The following is a 24,509-nucleotide window of genomic DNA, read 5'->3' as shown; positions in this document are numbered from 1 at the left end:
ACGCTAAATAATTCCATTCAATTCTGTAAAACGAACGCGCCCTAAATTCTCTTTTCTCTTTATATCCTCTTTATAGTTTATATACTACATAAGTGATCCTACTTTAAATATGCAAAAACAAGTACTCATAATTAATTTCTTTTTCCAGGTAGCATTCTTTATTTTAGATTTATTATAGGTTTTTTTTTTTTTGAATGGATTATATATTGAACAAGGGCTGTAACCAGAAGCTAAAACCCACACCAAACCACTATTATAACCTAACGAACAACAGATGCCATGTGGGTAGATGCCTTACCTAAAACAAACTCAAACACAAAAATACACTAGTTGTTCCGCTCTAGCTCTTCTGCAGCCTCGCTCGGTTTTTAATCCATAAAAGCGTGTTGACCTTGATGTTCACCAAGATCTTCTCTATCCCAATTCCCAACTACCTCAGCTTTGAACACCTTCACGTTTCTATCTTTCCATAACCACCAACATGAAGACAAAGCTATCCCACACATTGCCTTTTCCTGAATGGCATCGCCAAACAGGATTGATAGTAACTGATTGAGTGAAATAATTAGAAATTTTTTTTACCTATGTTGGCCCGTGTTATTGGAATTAATCCTGATCTCATTAGTTTATTAAGGGTTAATTAAACTTTGTTGGTAGAGTGTAATTAGTAAATAGTTTTTGTAAATGCTGTAATTAGTTAGAATTGAACTGACGTCTTGCGTTGTTTTAGCGAAACATTGTTATGGTAGGATTATAGTTTCCACCGGGTCAGGGACGGATGGAAGGCAAAGGCAGGGGTAGCATCCGCTACCCCTCAACTTTTCCAGCATACTGGAATTTCTATTTTTCTTTTTACCACTGAGATTATATTATGTTTCCCCTGTGTTTCCCGAAGAAGATGGAGCGGCGAATATAACTCAGAATGTATTTGAACTTTGAAGGCAGCCCAGCGAAGAAGATGAAGCAGAAGAGTAGCTCATGTGTTATAAGGAATTAATTTCTTTTGTTTCATTTAGGCCATCCAGATTTTACTTTATAATTTATTTGGTCTCAAAGTATTTAAAAGAAATTTATATAATACCCCTTTCTAGTTTCTTGAATGGCTATTGCTCCAAAGGTAACTTTATAATTTATTTGCATGGTCATTGCTCATTTACTTTATAATAATAACTAGATTTTATCCTCCGTATTACGGGGGCTGTTCTACCTTATTCGTTTTTAATATTTATATATGTATATTTGGATTTTAGTTTTATTTAGTGTAAGAAAGCTAATAATTAATATACTTGAGGTTTGATAACGATATGGTTTCACAAATAAATGATATGTTATAATATGGTTTAAAAGCTATCTGAGTTTGGTGATACCCATTACCCGTTTATTTTCTATATTATAAAATTATTTCTTAATTATAAATAATATATTTTTTTAATAAAATAGGATATTAATTTTTAGTATATTCCTATTTTATAGGATTTTCATATCAAATATTTGATGAGATTATTTTTAATATAATGAGATGTTATAATCCATTTAAGAGCTATCTGGGCTTGGTGAGACCTTTACCCGTGAATTCGGGTCAAATGCTTGAGAAGTCTTCATTTACAAATAAAGCAATCTGATGGCTTAAGAGAATGGTTATTTTACATTTTTCGTTTTTTTATATTTATTTTTGAATTTTAATTTTCTTTATTGTAAGAAAGTTAATAATATACTTAGAGTTTGATGATGAAATAGTTTCATAAATAAATGATATGATATAACCCGTTTAAAAGCTATTTGGATTTGGTGACCCATGACCCGCTTATGTTTTTTTATTATAAAATTGTTTATTAATTATAAATAATATCTTTTTCTTTTTAAATTGGATATTAAATTTTAGTATATCCCTATTTTATAGGATTTTCATATCAAAAAATTGGTAAGATTAATTTTTAATTTGATGAGATGTTATAACCCGTTTAAGAGCTATCTGGTTTTGGTAAAACCCATACCCAAGAATTTGGGTTAAATCAATGAAAGACCTACATTTAAAAATCAAGCAATCTGATGGCTTCCATAAAAGAGGGAAGCGACCACATCGCGATACCTAGGATTTTAGGGTTTTCATTTATGTATATTATAGATTTATTTGCATACTCATTGCTCCAAAGATATTTAGTATCGATATAGATGAATTTGTGATCTTCTCATCATCTTTAACCATGCTTTATTGTCTTAGCGTTACATGGAAATTAGGATAATGACGAACTTAAGGCTCAATGACTTATGTTTCATAAAAATATGATGATTAATTTTAATAACGAAAACTTTTAACGTTTATTCTCAAGTACAAAATTTTGAACTAAAGTATGCTATTATTTTAAATTAAAAATCTTATGTAAACATTTTTTTTATCTGATTTATATTTATTACTGTCATTTGTTGTATCACATCAAGTTATAAGAAATTAACATTTTTACAAAATTTATTAATATTCGTCATCTTCATGGTTTTAATTATATATATAATTATAAGCAATTAAATATCTTTCGTTTAATTTTGTGTATACTGTTTTTAAATCAAGAAATCGACTAACCTTCGTGTACAAACTGCAATATCTTCTTCCCTAAGAATCAAAGACCGACATTCTCGTTATTCTACTTCTCCTTCGATTAGTCACTGTTTGAAATTTGTGTTGGCGCACCCATGTTTGAAAACCAAAAGCATTGACTGACGGATTGTAAAAACCTTGCACCGACAACCTCTTCAAAAACACATCGCAGTAAAAAAAATTCCGCTACCCTGAAATAATGCTCTGATTCCCCCCACTACACCGGGTATAAATATGTTCTTCCAAGAATTCGTAATACAAAGTGCACTTGTTAAGTTATTATTCAAAGATGTTTGACTTCTATTGTTATGTTACATGTCAATCCAATCAAGAAGGGGCATCACACGTAGCATCCACTGAGTAGACCGAAATTTTGTCGTTTTTCCATTAACCAATTTACATTACCGGATTCCAAACGGGACAGAACGTCATCCCCCTTACTTGTTTCTTTCTTATTTAGAGACTAAAGAGTGAGTTATATAAAATCTGTGGATTGTGGCTGTTCAATACCTTTGGTAGTTTTCAAATTAACCTAGTTCAAAAGTATGAAACTAGTTCTATATGGTTAAAATAAGCCTATTTTGTGTGCGGGTGTAAAAGAGTGAGTTTATTAAAAAAATGTTGTGTTTATTAGTAGTTTCGACCCCATATGTCCTAAAAAGTAATAGAATAGAGGGAAAGTTAAAATGCAGAGATAGACAAACGACAAAAATGAAAAATGTAAGAAGAATTTGTGGTCACATAAAAAACCATTAAAAAAATTAAAATAATTAATAAAAAATTATAACTCAAAATATAAATAAAAAAATTTAAAAAAACCAAAATGTTTCCCCCGTTATCCTCGTCCCAAAAAAAATACCGAAAAGACAAAATGCCGCCGAAAAAGATACAATGACGAAAATGAACAAACAACACAATAATAAAAAAAGACACAATATGTGGTATATAACACCATGTTGAGTAATATAACACAATATCAAGAAAACAAGACACAATTTCAAGAAAAAAAGACACAATGACGAAAATAAACAAAAGCACAATGATAAATAAAAAGACACAATAATCTTTTTTACTCAACATTGTGTCTTTTCGATTTTTTTTTTGTGAACGACGAAGATGGTGGAAACATTCTTGTGTTTTTATAATTTTCGCTTTTTATTCAATTTTGAATTATGATTTTTTTTTATTAATTTTCATTATTTTTAGTGGTTTTTCTTATGGCTCTGTAAATCCTTCTCATTTTTTGCATTTTTGTCCTCATTTGTAGAATAATCTGAGTACCTGACCCATAGAATAGAACTAAGTTTTATGTAAGAGAAAATTACCAAAATAAATAATTTTAATCCAAAAATTTTCAAAATATACATGTTTAAATTAGCCCACAGGCCACATCCATCCAATCATTCAGTTTTTGTCCTGTAAATAAGTGGCCCGTCAGCGAAGCCAGCTAAGCCTTAGCCACCACTTTATGGGCACGGAATTTTGTGAAAAGTAAACAAGCCCACTTTAGCTAATAAAAATTCGGCATGTGTCAAAGACAGCTAAACTTAGCCTACATCTATAGTTATTTAGCCGGCATCCTTGACTCTTAGCCGGCTTCACCTATGTGTTTATTAACTTAAACAACAACAACAATCCTACCCAGTAAAAATTCCGCCAATAGCAAAGCTATTAACAGGGTCTGGAGAGGGTGAGATGTAGGAAAACTATACCTCTATCCAAATAATAGAGAGGCTGCTCCCAGAGAGACCCCCGGCTCTAAAAGTATTTGTATGGAGCCGTATAGGAAAAAAAACATAAGTGCAACACTAGACCTCTATATAGCAAAGAAAAATATCACAAATTAATATGCTATAATAATGCTAATAACAATAGTTTAATATTAAATAGATACATGAAAGCGTTGCTAATAGTGATAAATACTAAAATGCTATAGAATAATGTAAAAATAAATATTATAATAGTATATCATTTATCTCTTGCAAATAAATAGATGGATACTTAAACATATTACATTAGGTTGAATTTAAAGCAAGAAGAAAATATGACCAAAAAATAAATAAATAAACAAGGGACACAAAACAAAAAGGGAAAGAAAAACCCTAAGGGTCTGTTTGGTAGGGGTAAATGGAATTGAATGGATTATAGAATAGAATGGATGAGAGAATGGAATGAACAAGGGAATGAAATTGATCATTACAATTCCTGTGTCATGTTTGGTTAACCTATGAAATGGAATCAATTAGTCAATCATACCCAATGGAAAATCACACCAATAGAAAAGCTATAAGTAGGGTCTGGGGAGGGTGGAATGTAGGCACACCGTACCTCTATTCAATATAATAGAGAGGTGACTTCCGAAGAGACCCTCACCTCTAAAAGTCATATGTGTGGGAGAATATAAAAGGTAATCCAAGTTTAGCAGTAATATAATTAATAATAATACTTAGTAACAATAATGATAATAATATATAGATATATTGAAATAGTAAGGATAAACTCCCAAAAATATATATATATATATATATATATATATATATATATATATATATATATATATATATATAGGCGAGATTTCAATTAAGAACCCCTTTGAGTTTTAAGAACTCGAAAGAACTCAGTGTAACGATTTTTTTTTTGAATTTTTTTTACACATGCGTAATATATGTAAGTTACATACACGTAAAAAAATTACAGAATTTTTTACGCACCGAGTCGACTTTTTACACATGTGTAACGGACGTAAAAGTTAGTGTAACCACTTACATATTTGTTCTCTCTTCTACATTGACTTTTTTGCCAGATTTAATCTCAACCACATATTCCAATCCATTTAATTAAATGTGTGGCCTAGAATTGAGTTCTTAAGTTCTTAAAACTCAACATGGTTCTCAAAATATCCCTCCCCTATATATATATATATATATATATATATATATATATATATATATATATATGAAAAGAGAATAACATAATGGCGTGTGACCCAAAAATAAGGTAAAAAGAAGCCCCTAAGTTAATGCTTTCTCCCTAAAAATCATTATCTTTAATTCTACGTCTCCAATAATTTCTATCCTCAACCATGTCCTCAGAGAGGTTTAGGTCTAACAAATCATGCCTAATCCTCTCATCCCAAGTCAATTTAGGTCTGCCTCTACTCTTCATTTCCTCTATAGTAATGTTTTCTACGGATCTAACAGGATTTGTTGTCTATCTTCTCTTCATATGTCCAAACCATCTCAATCTCCATTCTCTTATTTTGTCCGATATGTTAGCTAGCCCTAATCTCTCCAAAAACACACCATTTCTTATTATATCTAACTTTATGTGCCCACACATCCATCATAGCATTCTCATCTCTGCTACCTCCATCTTCCACTCTAGTGTCTTCTTGATGGCCCAAAAATCTGTTTCATATAACATTGCAGGTCTAACCGTGACCCTATAAAACTTTCCCTTTAGTTTATTTGGGAATCTCCTGTCGCACAATACACCTGTGGCTGCTCTCCATCTACACCATCTTACATGAACTCGATGGGCCACGCCACTGTCTAACTCCCCATCGCTCTATACAAATGATCCTAGGTACTTGAAGTTCGTTACTTGCGGAACCACTTGCCCTTCAATGGTGATCTGGATGTCCTCGTTGTCATGTACTCCACCAAAGTCACAATGGAGGTACTCCGTTTTGGTGCGACTAATCCTTAAACCTTTTCCCTTTAAGGTTGTTTGCCAGTGCTCTATTCTTGTTTTCTCTCAGCAACTAACACAATATTGTCTGCGGGCATCATGCACCACAGGAGTGTCTCTTGAATCGATTTTGACAACTCGCCAAGACTACTGTAAAATGAAACAAGCTCAACGCTGACCCCTGGTGGGGCCTACCTCCATGGGAAAGAGGTCAGTGTCCCCCATTGTCGCACGGACACTTGTAGCACTCTTGGCATACATATCCATAATTATCTCTATATATTTCCTCGGGACCCCTCTACCCTCCATGCAGTCCCAAAGCACTTGGCGTGGCACAATGTCGTACGCCTTTTCTAGGTCAATAAACACCATAAGAAGGTCGCACTTCTTCTCCCATACTTTTTCTTCAATCTTCTTATGATGTGCATTGCCTCTGTAGTGGAACGCCCCGGCATAAAGCCAAATTGGTTCACCGTAACTTGAGTTTCCCTTCTAAGTCTAACCTTAATCACTATTTCCCATAGCTTCATAGTATGGATTAGTAGCTTGATTCCTCGGTTGTTACCACAACGTTGGGCGTCTCCTTTGTTCTTATAGATAGGGACTACGACGCTACTCCTCCATTGGTCTAGCATCTTACCAGATTTGAGGATAATATTAAACAAAGTAGTTAACCACATGGCTCCTTCTTCTCCCAGACACTTTCACACCTCGATGGGTATGTTGTCTGGGCCGACCGCCTTAGCCCTTCCCATCCTCCTGAGCGCAGTTTGCACCTCTTCCCGTGTGATTCGTCGGCAGTAGCAATTATTCGGTTGTTGTCGTTGAAAGGTTGTGTAGTCATATTCTTCTTGGTAAGCTCTCCCATTGTTAAAAGGTTTTCGAAGTAGGTTTTCCATCTTAGCTTGATGTTCTGCTCCTTAAACAGTACATGCCCATCCATATCCTTTATAAACTTCACATGTTCTAGATCTTGCCTTCTACGCTCCCTGGCTTTTGCAATCTTAAACATAACATGTTCCCCCTCTGTTATTTCTAAGCGTTCATACATCCGTTTATATGTCGTGTTCTTTGCTTCTGACACTGCCTTCTTCACCTCTCTCTTGGTTGTTTTGTTAGTCTCCCTCAATCCCACTCGTTCCTCCTCATTCGTGCACCTCATAAGATCCCTAAAACTTCCTTTTTTGTCCCTTATCTCATGGGTAACGATCTTAAAAAGTTATTTTACCGTATTTCATACAATGTAAATGAATATTTTTTTTACCGTACTTTATACAATAACCGAATTCTTTTTTACCGTATTTATAGAATATTTTTTTTAACTTGGTGTTGGATCGATATCATTATTTTCTTGATATTTTCGTTTAAAATAATTGCTAATAAGATTTTCATTTCAAATTCCAAGCTCCCTAATTTTCGAAGAAACAAAAACCATAAATCCATAATCAATTCCAATCTATAAATAAAATCTAAATCCCTAATTAATTCGAATTTACATTATTCAAATATCTAGTAAATCATAATCAATTATTAAAATATTCAATTCCTCATAAACAATTCCAAACTAACAATTTATATAAACAAACTAAACAATTACTTTTCTAAATAAAAGTAGAATAATACCTAAATTGAACATGTAGAAGTCAAACCGTTGAAGATGGACTTAGGGATCAACGACCATCGGCTACTCGACTGCAGCGTGGAGGTCCGGTGACCGGAGGAAGGCAGCAGGGATCAGGGCAGCGTGGGGGTGCACAGTGACTAAGTGAAACTTTATTTTGTTGAATGTTGATGCCGGCCTAAACCAAATGTCCAAGTATAAGGGAACAACGAACAATCGTTTTATTTGGTTTGGGCTTTAAATCTTTAATTAGTTTTCGTTTTTTATTTGGTTGGGATTTAAACAAAGAGGGGTAACGTCGTATTTTTTCAGGAGTAACGAAATAAAAAAATCATAAAAAATAAATATATTTACACTATCGACGAAAAGTTGAGGGGTAGCAGGCACTACCACTGGTTACTAACTACATTCATGTAACGCCCGTTAATTTCCGATTAATGATTTAAATCATGTAAAGTATGTACATCTCTTGGGATTTATCCGACATTCCTTGGTGACTTTCTCATCTTTCCGGTACGTTAAAGTAATTAACTTTTCATTCAAGTTTCTACATCTTTCTTAATTGAGGGGCTGGAATTTAACATTTCATATTATAACATAAAACTAACCCTAGCCCCCCCCCCCCCCCCTCTCCAGCAGCCGATCGAAATTAGAGCAGCCCCCCAAGCCTTCGTTTTTCTTTTTGCAGGCAAGATTAGGATGTAAAACTTCAATTCAAGGTTAGTCCCATGTCCCCTCTAGTCTTTTACACCTTAAACCATCCTTATACATCGCGTATTGATCGTTAAACCGCTTGTTTCAGGCTTACCGGGTGGCCGTCCAATTGGGCAGTTTAGGGGTTGTTTCGGCTAAGGTTTTTGCACCACAATATTCCTAGGTATGTCCCATATAACATACATTAAATTCATGTGCGTTGGTGTTCGTTTGATTGGTCAACTAATTGTAGCTTGAAAACTAGTATTCAGTTGACTAGTTTGTGAATTGTGATGTCTAGCGCGTTGTTTGAGGGAACTAACAACCAATTCGAATATTGTAGCCTCGGTATGAGTTGTGGGCTGTAAGAAACTGATTTTTAAAGGTAATGGGGCTGAATTGGTTGTCGGTTACTCAATCCGGTCGGTACAACACGAATTCGCGTTTATTGAATAGTTGGTGCGTTGTGCTTGCGGGTTACCGACCCATTCAACTCGTGTAGTGTCGTGTGGACTTGTTGGCTGTGAATTTATCATATTGGGTCCACATGGGGCTGAGTTGGATGTTAATTGCCTAAACAACTCTTAAACGCGCATGTTAGTCTCATCTAGTGCTTCCGGGGGTAATTTTGAAATTCTTTGTTTTCGGGAGTAACTATGGGTCGTTTTGGTAAATATATGGCCCCCGGGGATGTTTTAATAGAACATGGCGAGGTCGAGGCTTTAGGTAACTTGAACCAGACTAGAACGCCTCGTAGGATAAACGAGTCCATTTGGTGTCGTTAGTAATGATTGTATGTGAACCGACAGGCGTTTGAGTTGTGGGGATACTTAAGGGTTCTCTAGCTCGTGGTGATTTCGTGCCTTGTTTCAGGTGAGTTCATGATGCCCCTTTTCACTCTTTTCAAGTTTTGGGCTATCATACACACCGAACTGATTTTGCTTGACGAACCGTTTAAATGATTTTGCATGGGCTTACTTGTATAGAGTATGCCTTGGGATGATATTTATGTATGTTTGTATGTATGTTTATACATGTGTTATTTTATAGCCAATAATTGGCGATGTTAATTAGTCGTTATCGACTAAGGATATTTGCGTATGCCTACTTTGTGTTTGCATACGTTGGATGGAATGTTACGTGTTTGGGTTGTACGTGTGCGCGACCCTGATGTTATTACTTGGATGGAATGTTACGTGTTTGGGTTGTACGTGTGCTCGACCCTGATATTATTACTTGGATGTTATGTATAGGGATATAATTATATAGATATATAAGTATGATGACTTATCGTTTATTACGGCCAAACTGTTTATATCCCGTTTTATATTTTAAACTCTTGAAATGATTTATATAGATGTCAATTATTAAAACTTGAACTCACTCAGCTCAAGCTGACTTTGTGTGTATATTAGGGTGAGTTTCAGGTTAGGAGGAGGATGCTTACCGCTTGGACGTGCTCGAGGCTACTTGGACGGTTGAAGAAATATCTAGTCGGAAAGTTTCAATAATGAACGTTGTCCTTTTTAATTTTTACCAAATACATTTAAACTTGGTTTTGGGCCTAATTCCCGGGTTGGGGAATTTGTTTGAGTACTTATGATTTTCCGCTGATTTTATATTCTGAACTGGTTTTCAAATAAAATGTATTGCTTTGGGTTAAACTTTTGTTAAGTGTTGGGAATCTTGATAATTATTATTCCGCTGTTATTTACTCTGAACTTGTTTTAAACAAAACGAATTTTCTTGGTTTTAAATTTTTATGAATTCTGGATATGATTACCAACTGTAGGATTCCCGGGATTCGGGGTCTTACAATTCACCCCTGTTTTTTATTGTTTACCAGCCATAAAAAATACATAAATAAAATGCAAATGACAAATATGTTCCTGCCTCAAAATAAAGAGAATGTACCAACATAAAAAAAATGGCAATGACGACGGTTGTGGAGATCAGGCTATGATAGTAATGGCGGTGGTGGTGTTGGTGGTGATAGGGTGGTGGTGGTAGCGACGGCGAAGACAATGGTTCTAACTTCTTAAGCTCATATAAGCTTACCGTCTAGATACGGTGACAGATTAAGATCTTTTGACAAAATTAAATATGCATGTTATGGCAAATTTCACTACCGTCTTGTCACCTTAATACGAGTTTTGCGAACTCCTCTTAGTGCTAATTCGGTTCAAAATCGTAAGCTGAAGAGGAATTTCGCATTAACATGAACAGACTGACTAGTTCGTGATGCTAGACTGTCACTATCTAACCAAAAACAATAAAATTCAGTTCCTAATCACATAAACAAGCTAGCGTAAGTAGGGTGCCAAATCACGAGGAGTATGCGGCCAATGCCACCCGTAACTAATTCCAAACATTATGAAGTAAATGTCAAAATTGCTGATCACACTAGCAAATGATTTGGTTTTAAAAGCAATTATGTAATTAATCAAGATTCAATCAATTAACAAAACAAATCACACCTGGGCATCCAAATAAGCAATTAACAGTATTCTCATGCAACCTAACAGATTAATTATCCTAAGTCAACTAAAGATTGTTTAACGAGCTAAACCGTAGAAATCCACAATCGCTAACAAACGACACTGGTTATCAAACGGTTCCTGCCAGTGTGACTCAATTAAGGCCAATTATATGCTTTTTTGTAATTAACAAACCAACACAACCCTACGAGCAATTATTATAGCAATCGGAAAACTAATCGTTCTGATCGACAAAAACCTAAACCGACTGAATGCACAGCAATACTAAACATCAATACTCATAGATTAACAAAAGACAATTACAATTAGTTATTCTAATACATGAGGAAAATACTGAAATATTACAAACTTTACATCCAGGGTATGACTCAAGGATTAGTTGCGATTCGTCATCTCTCGGTTTTCGATTTCGAAGTTATGGATCATATAGGTGAAGTAGAGATGATTGGAATTGATGGTTTACTCCTCTTCTGCTCTCAAAATAGTGTGGTAACTTCTTAATGACGATTAGGATCGTGAGGGAAAATATAGATGATAACTGATGTATGGCATAAGTTTTATGTGTTTATATGTCGGAAACATGATCACTTTGAGTAGTTTAAGGATTACAGGTGAGCGAAGCTTAAAGGAGCTAAATTGGAAGATATGATATGGAATGGAAATGAAGATTTTATTGCATGAAATGATTGAGAATTTGAAGACGAAGACGTGGCCGAAAACGGGGCATAAATCGGAGTTCGAACGAAGAAGTTATGGGCAAAAGACCACGGTGGGTGATAAGCCATCGTAGCCTACGGTGGGGACTGCCACTGTAAGGCAATGGGTAGAGATTGTAGGCTACGATCCCACCTAGCCTACGGTGGGGGCGACCATAGCCTACGCTCACCTGGGGGCGACATACGAGTTTACATTTTGTAGCTCAACGCTACGTTTACTTAACATATTTATTCCCAACTTTATTACTTCATGTTCATGATTTCAATTGATGTCATCCGTTATTCTAATTATTTCATATTACTCAAGAGTTTCGCGCATTTTGTTTGGTAAAGCATTGTTTGTATCTTTAAGACTTCAATAATTTCATGTTCTCGTTTATACTTGACCTTAAGGATTGGTTTCTACATTGTACTAAATTTTAATATGTATAGTTCATCGATCTTGAATTCTAAAGTTTTCACATAAGAACTTATTGTATTTATTGTAAACCCACACAATGGGACAGATTATGTGGACCATCCGACGATAAAGGTAATTATGGGTCGACACGTAATTATCCAAGTCCTCGCATGGAAGACATAATAAGTACGTTGTGTGCAATAACTTGAAACCTGGAATGATTTTGAAAGACGGGACAAATGCAGTATGATAAGGGCATGGTGGATACGCCGCTGGTACATCTGATATATAAGTTCCTTACCATATTCCCATTTGTGGCGTCTTTAGAATCATTCAAACATCAACGTCATTTTTTTTATTTGTTTATTTAATTATGTATTTGTGAAATTGTTAAAATCCTAAAACAACTCCTTGTATTAGTTGTCTTCTATTAAAATTTTATTTTTATTTTAATTTCGGGACAAAATCTCCAAAAAATTGTGAATCCTGTAACATTCGTCAATTTTGAATACCCGAAAACCCGACCAATTTTTGAATTTTCGGTTTGTTAATGTGTGTGTGTGCGCGTGTGTGTATATATACATATATATGTATATATATTCTACTGTTATTAATTAATTTTCGTTGCACGTTTTCCACACGACAATCACCATTTTGGTATCTTTATTAATTCGTATTTGTTAAACCGAGCCATCTCGTCGTTTAATTGTATTCGTTTTTGACGTTCAATGTTAATATAATACTCACGAGGATTTACTTTAGTGTTCGTTCTTTAAATTATTCCTTTTATTCAATTAACAAAACTCCAAAGTATAAGGAGTTATTAATGTTAAATGAGCTGCACGCTTTTCGGGTATATCTTTGATAACGTCCAAGCTTTTATTACGTTTATAACACATTCCAAAGTTCGAGGATTAATTTGGTACTTACACCTTAACTTTTAATTAAAGATAACTTGAAACATGAGGGGTTCTTAACGTAATTATATTTTATATTTCCGTTTTAAAAGGACTATGAAAGATCAGGGACTAATATTGTAAAAAACATTTAAACTTTCATTCCCAGCAATACCAGTAACGTTTTTCCGACCGATATATTTTCCGGCGACGCTTTGAAGTCCGGCGACCCAATTTAAACCCAAAACGCATGTATTAATCCAATTAAAAACCGTAAAACTCATAAACTGTAACGGTAAGCCTTTATTCATCGTCAATAACGTGTTATAACACCGAATGTTAAGCGAATTATTCCCGTAATATCTTCCGTAACCGCCGCCGGAATAAACGAAATTCATTTAGCGCCTGCCATTGTTGAACGCTACAATTATACGTATTAATAGGACCCTATTGTTCATCTAAACTTGCTCACACCATCTTTACACATTGAATACTCTCTAGAGCTTATAATCAATCCGGCAAAGTTTGTTTTCCGGCGAGTTCGTGTTCTCCATCAAAATGACGTCTTAACGGGTAATCTTTATGTCGTTTTCATTTAGTTTTGGCCGACAATTAAAACCCCTAACATAGTCTAAGCAAACAAGTAACAGATTAAACAAATTGCAAACCTAGGGTTTATGTAGGAAGAAGAAGACTTGCACTAATATATTTATATTAATTTTCCATCTTCAAATCAAATGGTTCTGGTAGCTCAGTTGGTTAGTATGCGTAATTGTTAACAAAAGGACCTGGGTTCGAAACCCGAGTCAGACACCTGTTTTAATATTTTTTTTATAGCTTTTATTAAATAGAATTAATTAAATAAATTGTTTTAAAAATCATAATAAGTCAAAGATAATTATTTTTTTAACTTAAATAAATTTTTTATATAAATTTTAATTTATGACTTTCAACTAAAACCTAACTTCCACACTCATTAAAAAATAATTTGTAGCCCGTTAACTTAACCCGTTAAACCCGTTCGTTAACTTTAAACCCATTAATATAATATTATTATATAATTCGTTAATCTTTATAATACACCTACGTATTCGTATTCCATACATATTAAAGTTCGCTTTATTAATATGTAAATAATATATTTTGTTAGAATCATTATGTTTCCGCTACTTAAATAAATTTTTTTAACTTAAATAAATTTTTTATATATATTTTAATTTATGACTTTCAACTAAAACCTAACTTCCACACTTGTTAAAAACTAATTTGTAGCCCATTAACTTAACCCGTTAAACCCGGTTCGTTAACTTTAAACCCGTTAATATAATATTATTACATTCGTTAATCTTTATAATACACCTACGTATTCGTATTCCATAAATATTAAAGTTCGCTTATTAATAATTAAATTATTAATATGTAAATAATATAGTTTGTTAAAATCATTAAAACTAATTTATGTTTCTGCTACTTTAATAATTTGATGATTATAATTCGTTACACCGTTAAAATAAGTTTATTCCGATACTTACATTAACTCACTTAGATTCAATTCGTTAGTGTATAATTCGTAAGATTAAACCATTAAACTTATAATTCGTAAACATTAACTCATTAGCTTTAAATTCGTTAATTATAATTTGTTAGCTTTAATCCAATAATATTTACTCGAGATAAAATCCCTATTTAAAAGCCGTACCTTGAAATTATCGTAACTTTCATATTAATGTTCAAGTTATAATATTAAAATAATATAAATCGTTAAAGCCCGTATAAGCTTTAAAAAAATTGTTATCATAATATAAAAATGCCATGAAATACGAATAATGCTTAATCCTATAATTTAATTACAACCTTATAAATTCCGTTAGTTAGATTTTGTTTTGTTTCAATTATAGTTTGAGAAGTTCGGTTGCTTCGGTCTGGTTATCATGCTTACGATTTTATTACAAGTTTTCATCGATTTCAAGGTGAGTTTCTCACACCCCCTTTTTAAACGTTTTCATATTTTGGGGGTAGTATATGTATCCTATCAAACCTCAATATTTACAATTTTGCTAACAAACTACAATTCATATCATGGACTTGTGTGCTTAGTTGCTTATATGTTATATACGTGGATTTCAAATGGTTGCCTCAATAAGTATGATCATACGCCCCTACTTTGCACTCAGGTCCATTTGTGTCGAGTGGAAAAGGGACCTCATATCTGAGTACGTTGGTATCCTCAAATGGAAAGGACCTTCATTTGTTCTTTACACTCAGGTCCATTGCATCGAGTGTAAAGAACCCTTATGTGCTCATTTCACAAGCTTCATGGAATTGTATGATTTTTACGTATTATATCAAACTGTGGGATTCTCACTAGCTATGTTCATAGTTGACTTTATTTTATACATATGCTACAGGTATAGAGATACGAGGATGATGGTTAGAAGATACATAGCATGCTTATAGGATATTCAAAGAACAACTTATCGTTTCGTTTAACTATTTGTTTACAATTTGTATTATTTGATAAACTTGTGTTACATGATGATTTAAATGAAATAATGTTATTATTGTCACCTAATAGTGTCACGTGTGTACGTCACACTCAGGCGTTTCCGCTTTAGCCGGGGTGTTACATAACTTTTGGATTTTGTTTGTATGCTTGAGAGTATTTTTGGGTAATCAATGATATTTGAATTTTATCAGCTAATGATTTTGTTTATCAACAATTAGGATTGAGTTCTTAGTGTCATTGACCTAGTTATCTTTAACCATAATACTGAATTGGTTCATCATTACCTAAAATTAACAATCAATTAGATTATTGTTTCATTGTGTCAATCATTCGGATTAAGTTCTGACGATCAACATAGTCAAACATTTAATCTTTTGGTTTATTGATTCAAACAAAGCTTATAATCCAATAGTTTTAATTATCTTTCCAATTCATTTCAAAATCTGAAATCTGGAGATTGGTTGCTATTTCATAATTGTTTAGAAATCAACTTAATAGTGTTTCTGTTTAACAAATCTTTGAAACTACTTGACATCAATTGTCCATTTAGTATAATTAGTTTGTAAGAATTAAACTTGATTAGCACTTTCCACTGATTCCCTGTGGATTCGACACCTTACTTGCCCTTGCTAGTAAAGGTATTTTATAAATGGTTTTGATTGACCTTTCGACATCGATCAAAATGGCGCCGTTGTCGGGAAATCAACGCGCAAAGTGTTAGTTTAATCTAATTTAGTTTAGTTTTCACTTTTTATTCTATTTTTCTTTGTTTGATTTTATACGGGGTTTAGTGTTTTAGTGTGTGTAGAGAATTCTTCAGGTTAATGCATACAAGATATTCCCACGAGAAAGAGCCACTCTAGTTTGATCATGAGATTGAAAAGACAGCAAAGAGGAATCGTGTAGCTCAGAAAGCAACTTTAAACCAAAAAACTAAAAGAGGAGAATACGAGCACCCAAAACAATCAAGAACCATTGGCACACCCGCCCGAAACCCAAAACCAGCCACTGAACCATGATCAACCAGGCCCACAAAACGAGCCCGTATTCAACCAGAATCCAAATGAACCGTAACAGGCCTCAAGGGAACCGTGGGGGTGGCAACCGAAACTGAAGACAACAAAACCATGACGATGATTCAATTTATTCAGAACCAATGAACCGTCAAGGACCGTTGCAGGGTGCAGAAGAGGAGATTGGTTTCGATTTAGGTAACGAAAGAGTTGAGAATGAGGACGAGTTGGACGATTGATATCCGGAATATGAAGATGAAAAGGAGTATGAGGATTATAATGGGGGTCAATATCATGAGAGGAATCAACAGTGCCCCCAAGATGTTCGGGTACTTAACAGAAACCGTTAACCGAATAAATAAACAAGGCATCGGTAGGCACAGAGACGGCCAGTTGTTAAAGAACCACAGGTTCTATTTATGAGTTTGATGATGGGGTCCTAAGAGCTTTCATCCCACCACCAATCCGAGGTGTTCAAAGCCATTTTATTCCACAGGTGGCTAAAAATCCCTTGCCAATCATTGTTTCGGTGAGAAATGGAAGAACATTTTCAGTCAGTAGAGCAGTCTAACCAGAGTACCCACATTTAATGGAAAATCCACAGAAGATCCGTATTTACACTTGAGTGATTTTAACTTAATCCGTGCAACAATATCCAGTCAAGGGTTAATTGCAGACGAGGTAAAGATGGTAGTCTTTCAATTCAACTTGAAAGAAGCGGCAAAGCAGTGGTTTCTCTCATTCCCATCATCCAGTATTTATACGTGGCGAGAATTGGCACAATAGTTCTTAGATGAGTATTATAACCTTAGAATCCAGAACAGCTATCAGAACTTATCAGCAGCATATAGGAGAGACTTTTTATGAATCCTTTCAGATGTTCAAGTTGTTGTTGAGGACTTGCCCTCACCATGGTATAGCTTTATGGGAATTGATAAAGGCATTCCATAATGGTATATCGAATGATGATGTTCGAGACCTCCAATGTACCACTAATAGATTTTTCTAACTAATGATGAGAATATGGATTGGAGGCATCTTGAAAGACATGCCAGATCAATTAATGGATCATACTCTAAGAGATAGGCCTAATTGAACAGAATGATAAAGAGGTCGGTGGTGAAAACAGTAGACAGTGGAGGTTCAGAGGATCGTATGCCGAGAATGGAAAAGAAACTAGATCAATTAATGGTTGCCGGCACTAAAGAAAAGGGAAATCGGGAAAGACATACCCAGTTTGTGAACAATGTGGTGAGTTGGGTCACTATGTGGCGAGTTATGGGGTTTTAGAAGAGAAGAAGGATGAGGAGGAAGAAGAAGAGGTGAATTTCATTCAAATGGAGAGATGGTACAACAATAATGGTAACATGAACTCCAACACCTATCACTTAGGCCTCAGAAGCCACCCCAATTTCAGCTATGAAACCCGAATACTCAGCAAAACCCAAATTTCCAAGGTAATACTCCGAGAACCAGATATCAGTCTCAGAAGCGGTATGGAAATGGTTCAAGTAATGTGCAGAGTGGTTACAATCATAGAGAGTTTGGTGGGTATAATAAGGGATATGAAAAGAGTAATCAAACAGGGCAAGGAAATTCATCAGGTAACAAGGAAGAGTCGATTAAGGATGTGATAGACTTTTTAAAGCAGATGAAGGTAGATCAGGAGGTTCAGAATAAAAGTGTAAATCAAATATTAGAGCTCCAAGAGAAAGCTAATGCTTCAAGGGATAAACTGGTGAGCCAACTTGCAGAAGAAGTGGTTTGTTTGAAGAGGAATCCATCCAAGATACCAAGTGATACATTGAAGAATCCAAGCCATCAGAGTAACATTTCGTCGAATGGGAAGAACACGCATATCAACCAGGTAACTACCCTTAATAACGGTAAAATTTATGACAACGAGGTAAACCCACCACCCTTTGTTGAGGGTGTGGTGGAGGACTTGGGGGAAGATGGTAAAAGTGATGATGATGTGGAAATTGAACCAAGAGATCAACAGAGAAATCAATTAAGAAAATTTAAATGAATTGGTGAATAAAAAGGGAACACCAGTTACTAAGGAGACGGGTCAATGAGTAAAACAGTTCCGTTTCCTCAGGGGTTGGTGAACCCCGAAACATCATCATCACTTTGAAAGAGGGGCCAACAACAAGAGGAAATGTGGGAAATTTTCAAACAAGTAAAAATTGACTTACCCCTCTTTGATGCTATAAAACAAGACCCCGTCTATGCTAAGTATTTGAAAGACTTGTGTACTAAAAAAGGAACTTACATTCTGCCTAAACAAGTTGACTTAACTACTAATGTGAGTTCGGTTTTGACAGGAATCCTCCCACCCAAACTTAAAGATCCGGGAACGCCAATCTTTCCCATTCAAGTGGGCGATTTCAAAATGACAAGGGCGTTGTTAGATCTTGGAACCGGGATGAGCATTCTCCCGGGAAGCTTGTACGACCAATATGATTTTGGTCCACCTAGAAAAGCTGACACCATAATGGTGTTGGCCGAATTGACACTTAAGCTTCCTAGGGGAATAGTGACTGATGTAATTGTAACGATTGAGGTTTTTATTACCCGGTTGACTTCCTGGTTCTAGACAATGTAATAGTTAACCCGAAACGGCAACCGAACGTGATTCTTGGTTGGCCCTTTTTGGCAACTGCAAATGCTTTAATAAACCATTGAACTGGGGTGGTCGACATGGTATTCGGTAATAATAATCTCCGACTTAACTTGTTCTCAAACGTGTCCAACCCTCTGGCGAGTGATGAACGCTTTGCAGCTGAAGTCATTGACGGGTTGAATCCTCATGAAAATGAGGAGGATTCCACAGAGGAGTCTGTTATTTGTCGTAGGGAATCTGTTAAGCATGTTTTGTAGTTGCAAGAGGAAGAAAGGGCAGTTGAGGTGTTCGTTACGAGTATAGGGAAACCACCATGGTCTTAGCAGGTGGAGAGACTTTCGGACAACATTGATTCCAAGTTGAAACCTTCACTTGAGAGTCCACCGGTAGTGGAGTTGAAGGAACTCCCAAACATCTCAAGTATGAGGTTTTGGGCGAGGGAGAGACTTTACTAGCTATCGTCGCCTCGAATTTAACAAACGAGCAAGAAAAGGCATTGATGGAAGTTTTGAAGCAGCATAAAGCGGTGATGAGATGGACAATAGTGGACTTGAGGGGTATTAGTCCGTCTATTGCGATGCACAAGATTATCACAGACCTCAAAGTGAAACCCACACACGATGCACAAAGACGGTTTAATCCAAATATGTGGGAAGTTGTGAAGAAAGAGGTATTGAAGTGGTTATACGCAGGAATAATTTTCACGATCTCGGAGAGTACTTGGGTGAGCTCGAAGAAGGCGGGTATCCAGATAACCTGTGATGAGATAGGTGAGGAAATCGCCACTCAATCGGTAACCAGGTGGCGGATTTGTGTTTATTATCGGAAGTTGAACGCGGCGACATCCAATGATCATTTCCCTTTACCATTCATTGACCAGATCATCGAGAAACTATCAGGTCAGAAGTTTTACTATTTTCGAGACGGTTAGTCGAGTTACAATCAAATTGCCATTCACCCCGATGACCAACAAAAGACCACTTTGACGTGTCCATATGGCACATTTGCATTTTGGCGAATACCTTTTGGCTTGTGTAATGCCTCGGTCACCTTTCAAAGGTGCTTGATGAGTATCTTCTTAGATATGGTTGGGGATCCGCTAGAAATTTTTATGGACGACTTTTCAATTTTCGGTTGAACTAACGAAAGTTTTGAAAAGATGTGTGGATACAAATCTGGTCTTAAGTTGGGAAAAGAGCCATTTTAATGGTTCAAGAGGGAACAATTTTGGGTCATGTCATCTCAAGTAAGGGGGTTGAGGTTGGCCGGGCTAAAGTCAATGTGATATCTAATTTACCACCCCCTAAAAATCTAAAGGGAATCCGATCATTTTAGGGACATGCGGGATTTTACAGACGGTTTATTAATAATTTTAGTGTCATAACTAAGCCGTTATGTAATTTGTTACTAAAAGATGTACCTTTTGTTTTTTATGAAGATTGTTTCAATGCCTTTAACGTGCTTAAAAACAAATTGGTCAAAGCCCAGATCCTGATGTCACCCAATTGGTCAGTTCCATTTAAAATTATGTGTGACGCGAGTGACTACGCGGTCGGGACTGTTCTAGGTCAACGGATGGACAAAACGCTCGTTTCTATATACTATGCGAGCAAAACCCTTTTCGATGCTCAAATTAATTATACCACCACTTAAAAGGAGTTGCTCGCGGTAGTGTATGCGTTGGACAAATTTAGATCTTATCTTAAGGGAAGCGAAGTTGTTGTGATTTCAGATCACAGCGCAGTGAAATACTTAATGGAGAAGAAAGATTCAAACCCACGCTTGATAAGGTGGATTTTGCTACTTCAAGAATTTGATGTGGAGATTCATGACAAGAAGGGGAGTGAGAATGTTTTCGCAGACCATCTCTCCAGATTGGTAGAAAGAGAAGAGGAGGAAGATGCTCTGGCGATAAATGAGTCATTTCCGGATGAACAACTGTTCTCTGTGTCAACTTTGCCATGGTATGCTAACATTCTTAATTTTCTTGTTACAGGTGCCATTCCCGAATTTTGGCTAAAGAAAAAGAAGCACCAATTCTTGGTTAAGGTGAAACTTTATGTATGGGAGGATCCAGATTTGTTTGGAGCAAATCAAATATTCAGAAGATGTATTCCAGATAAGGAGATTCGAAGTGTGTTGTCACACGCGCATTCACTTGCATGTGGTGGACATTTCAGTGGGCAGAAAACTGGTCATAAGATTTTAGCATGTGGTTTCTATTGGCCCACTATTTTCAAAGATTCGGCGGAATATGCTAAAAACTGTGTGAGATGTCAATATTTGGGTAGCATTTCCAAGAGAAAAGAGATGCCCATGCGACCAATCCTCGTAGTCAACATCTTTGATGTTTGGGGGATTGATTTTATGGGCCCGTTTCCAAATTCCTTCGGGAATTTTTACATTTTGGTGGCAGTTGATTACGTATCAAAATGGGTCGAAGCAATCGCCACCAAAACAAAAGACCATGCCGTTGTTTGTAAGTTTGTTCAAATGAACATATTTTCTAGATTTGTGTCCCCGCATTATAATAAGTGATGAAGGATCACATTTTAAAAACTTTAATCTTATCAAACTACTTAAACGGTATGGCGTAAACCACCGAATAGCCACACCATACCATCCTCAAATGAGTGGTCAGGTGGAGGTGTCTAATAGGCAGACTAAAGAAATTCTTCAAAAGACGGTGAGGCCCGATTGAAAAGATTGGTCAACAAAGTAAAATGATGCTTTATGGGCCTACCGAATTGCTTTCAAAATGCCTATCGGCACCACCCTTATCGGTTGGTTTATAGGAAGGGTTGCCATTTACCTGTGGAACTTGCTCATCGGGCATTATAGGCTGTGAAAAATGTTAATTTGGATTATGAGTGTGCTAGTAAGGAGCGGAAGTTGAATATCTGCAAGTTGGAGGAGCTTAGAGATGAAGTATATTAGTGTGCTTCAGTATATAAAGATAGGATGAAGCGAGTACACGATGCTAAGATTAAGCGGAAGGAGTTTGAAGAAGGACAACGGGTTTGGTTATACAATTTGAGAGCAAAGCTATTTCCAGGGAAGTTGAAGAGCAAATGGTTGGGGCAATACCAGGTTAAGCATGTCAGAAATTTTGGTGAGGTTGAAATTGAAGATTTCGACGATCACTTGAGGCAGGTGGTGATCGGCCATCGACTAAAACCATATTTGGAAGATGTAGATTTAAATAAAAGCATACATGAGTCGGTGGTGAGCTTTATAGCGAGTGCACCGATATATTCAGTCGACTGCTAAGGGCCAGGTAACATCGGGCTGTAGACAATAAATGCAGCGCTTTTCAGGAGGCAACCCAATTTTGGTTTGTACATCTCTTTTTTTTATTAAAAAAAACAAAAATTAATTTTAAATTAACCTCAACCACAAAATTAACCTAACATCTCCTTCCTCTTTCTTCCTTCCATCTTCTTCTTCTTTCACCATAGCCCACTTCCTCTACAACCCTAACTCACTCAATCCTCCTCTAAATCCTTCGATTCTGGGGTCTAATCTCAATAATTTTTCGAGAGGAATTCAATTGTGGAGTCGGTTTCTATCAATTCCTCTCTATTTTTCGCCGGAATCAAAGTTCGCGTTTTTTGTGTTCGTTGTTTATTCTAGTAATTGAAGTGTGTGGAGACTTGTTGCAACATTCAAGCTATGCTGACTATGGTTTTTCTTGATGATTAGTTGAGGTATGTTGTTACTAGTTCCATAGTGAATATGTTGGGTTTGGAATATGGTTTTGGGGTTGGTTTATGATTGTGTTCTTCATGTTAAGGGTTTTTGGTTATTGTTGGGGGGCTAGAACACTTGTGCCTTTGATTGGTATAGTTGTTATAATGGTTACGTAATTTTGAGAGTTTGGAATTTGACAAGCAAAACCAAGATTTTGTGTAACAAAAAGGATGCTTATATAATTAATAACCTTTGAGAGTGAGTTGGTTAATGGGGTTTAATACATGGGTATGACTAGCCATGAGTGCATAATCAACGACAAGTATGGGAAAATTTTGGTTTGGTATTAGTCATGGTGAGAACCCCAGCTAATGCGTTTTGTTCGTTACGTTGTGTAGGATGGGAAGGATACGTGATACTCATAAATATCCACTAAGGAATAAGGGCAAGGCAAGTTCATCTTCGGCTGCACCGGATCCTTCACTACCGAAAAGGAGACTAATTTTTAGGGATGACGATGAGGAAAATGACCTGATGGAAGAACCGTATGAAGATGAGGGTATGGCACCTCCCCTTAAGCCGAATTGGAGAGTGGATCCTTTGTCATGGATGGATCCTCTTTGGCAGGCGGAGTTGTTTAATGATGAGATGAACAAACTACAGCTGAGGAATTTGGGTTTTATTTGTGAGAAGCAAGTCAAGGTTAGTGACATGAAACCATTTCGGATTGTCAGAATGTTTAAGAATCAAGGTTGGGAAGCAGTGTTGAAATGCTATGATGGTGAGACCAAAGTGATGTATATGGAGAGTATTCAGGAGTGGGTATCAACTTTAAGATTAGACTAGGAATGCACCGAGAACGATGAGATTGATCAGAACGGCTAATAATAAGGAAGTTGTGATGTCTATGGATAGTCTTTGCCGCATTGCTCATTTTGATTCACGGCCTTCGGGGGAATACATTTACCCGTCGGAATATGATCTCTATCGACATCCTGATAGACACCCCATGTATGAAATGATGAAGACTGAATTGTTTAGACCGGGGATGAGTCACAATTTGTTGAGGAATAATCTAAAGGGTCATGTGAGGTTGTTGTTGAGTTTGGTAGTTAGTAATGTTATGCCGCGAAGAGGGGATAGCAGAAGTGTGTGGATGTGGGAGATACCAATTTTGTATGCTTTAATGAAAGGGGAGCCAAAAATTTTGTTTATGTATTAGGTTATGATGAATATTTGGGAGGCTCGAGAATCAAAAAAGAAACGGATTATCCCACACTGCCGATTTATCACGGCTTTATTGAAAATGAAAGGTGCCATCATGGAGGATACACCAAGTGTTGAAAAAACTCATTACCCTTTTGCGATGAATCAATTGAAGAAAGAAGGATGGATGACTGAACCAACAACGGAATACTTGATCATGAAGCATTGGGATACCAAGACACTATTGAAAGCGTTGAAAAGTGGTGATGGTGAGGATGTTATTAAAGAGGTTTATGAGCCGATGGTTGGGGGACCAGTAGTGTGGCGGCGCTAATGGGTGGTGTTGAGAGCAATCAGGCGG

The 24,509-nt window shown here is 36.0% G+C and overlaps 1 protein-coding gene across 1 annotated transcript; it reads right to left on the bottom strand.

Moving 5' to 3' along the window:
* Nucleotides 1-368: 368 nt before the first annotated feature.
* LOC143631595 (uncharacterized) lies at nt 369-7,445 on the bottom strand. The gene is made up of 3 exons (XM_077100309.1): nt 7,060-7,445; nt 6,479-6,716; nt 369-548 (listed from the first exon to the last, which is right to left on the bottom strand). Exons 1-3 carry the CDS (start codon nt 7,443-7,445, stop codon nt 369-371), a joined length of 804 nt encoding a protein of 267 aa, XP_076956424.1.
* Nucleotides 7,446-24,509: the final 17,064 nt, after the last annotated feature.

This window comes from Bidens hawaiensis, unplaced genomic scaffold (genome assembly GCF_021521415.1).
Source record: "Bidens hawaiensis isolate Kalapana, Puna unplaced genomic scaffold, B.hawaiensis_p1.1 tig00006109_1, whole genome shotgun sequence".
In the NCBI taxonomy this organism is placed as follows: domain Eukaryota; kingdom Viridiplantae; phylum Streptophyta; class Magnoliopsida; order Asterales; family Asteraceae; genus Bidens; species Bidens hawaiensis.
This window is presented reverse-complemented; position numbering and strand designations above follow the sequence as displayed.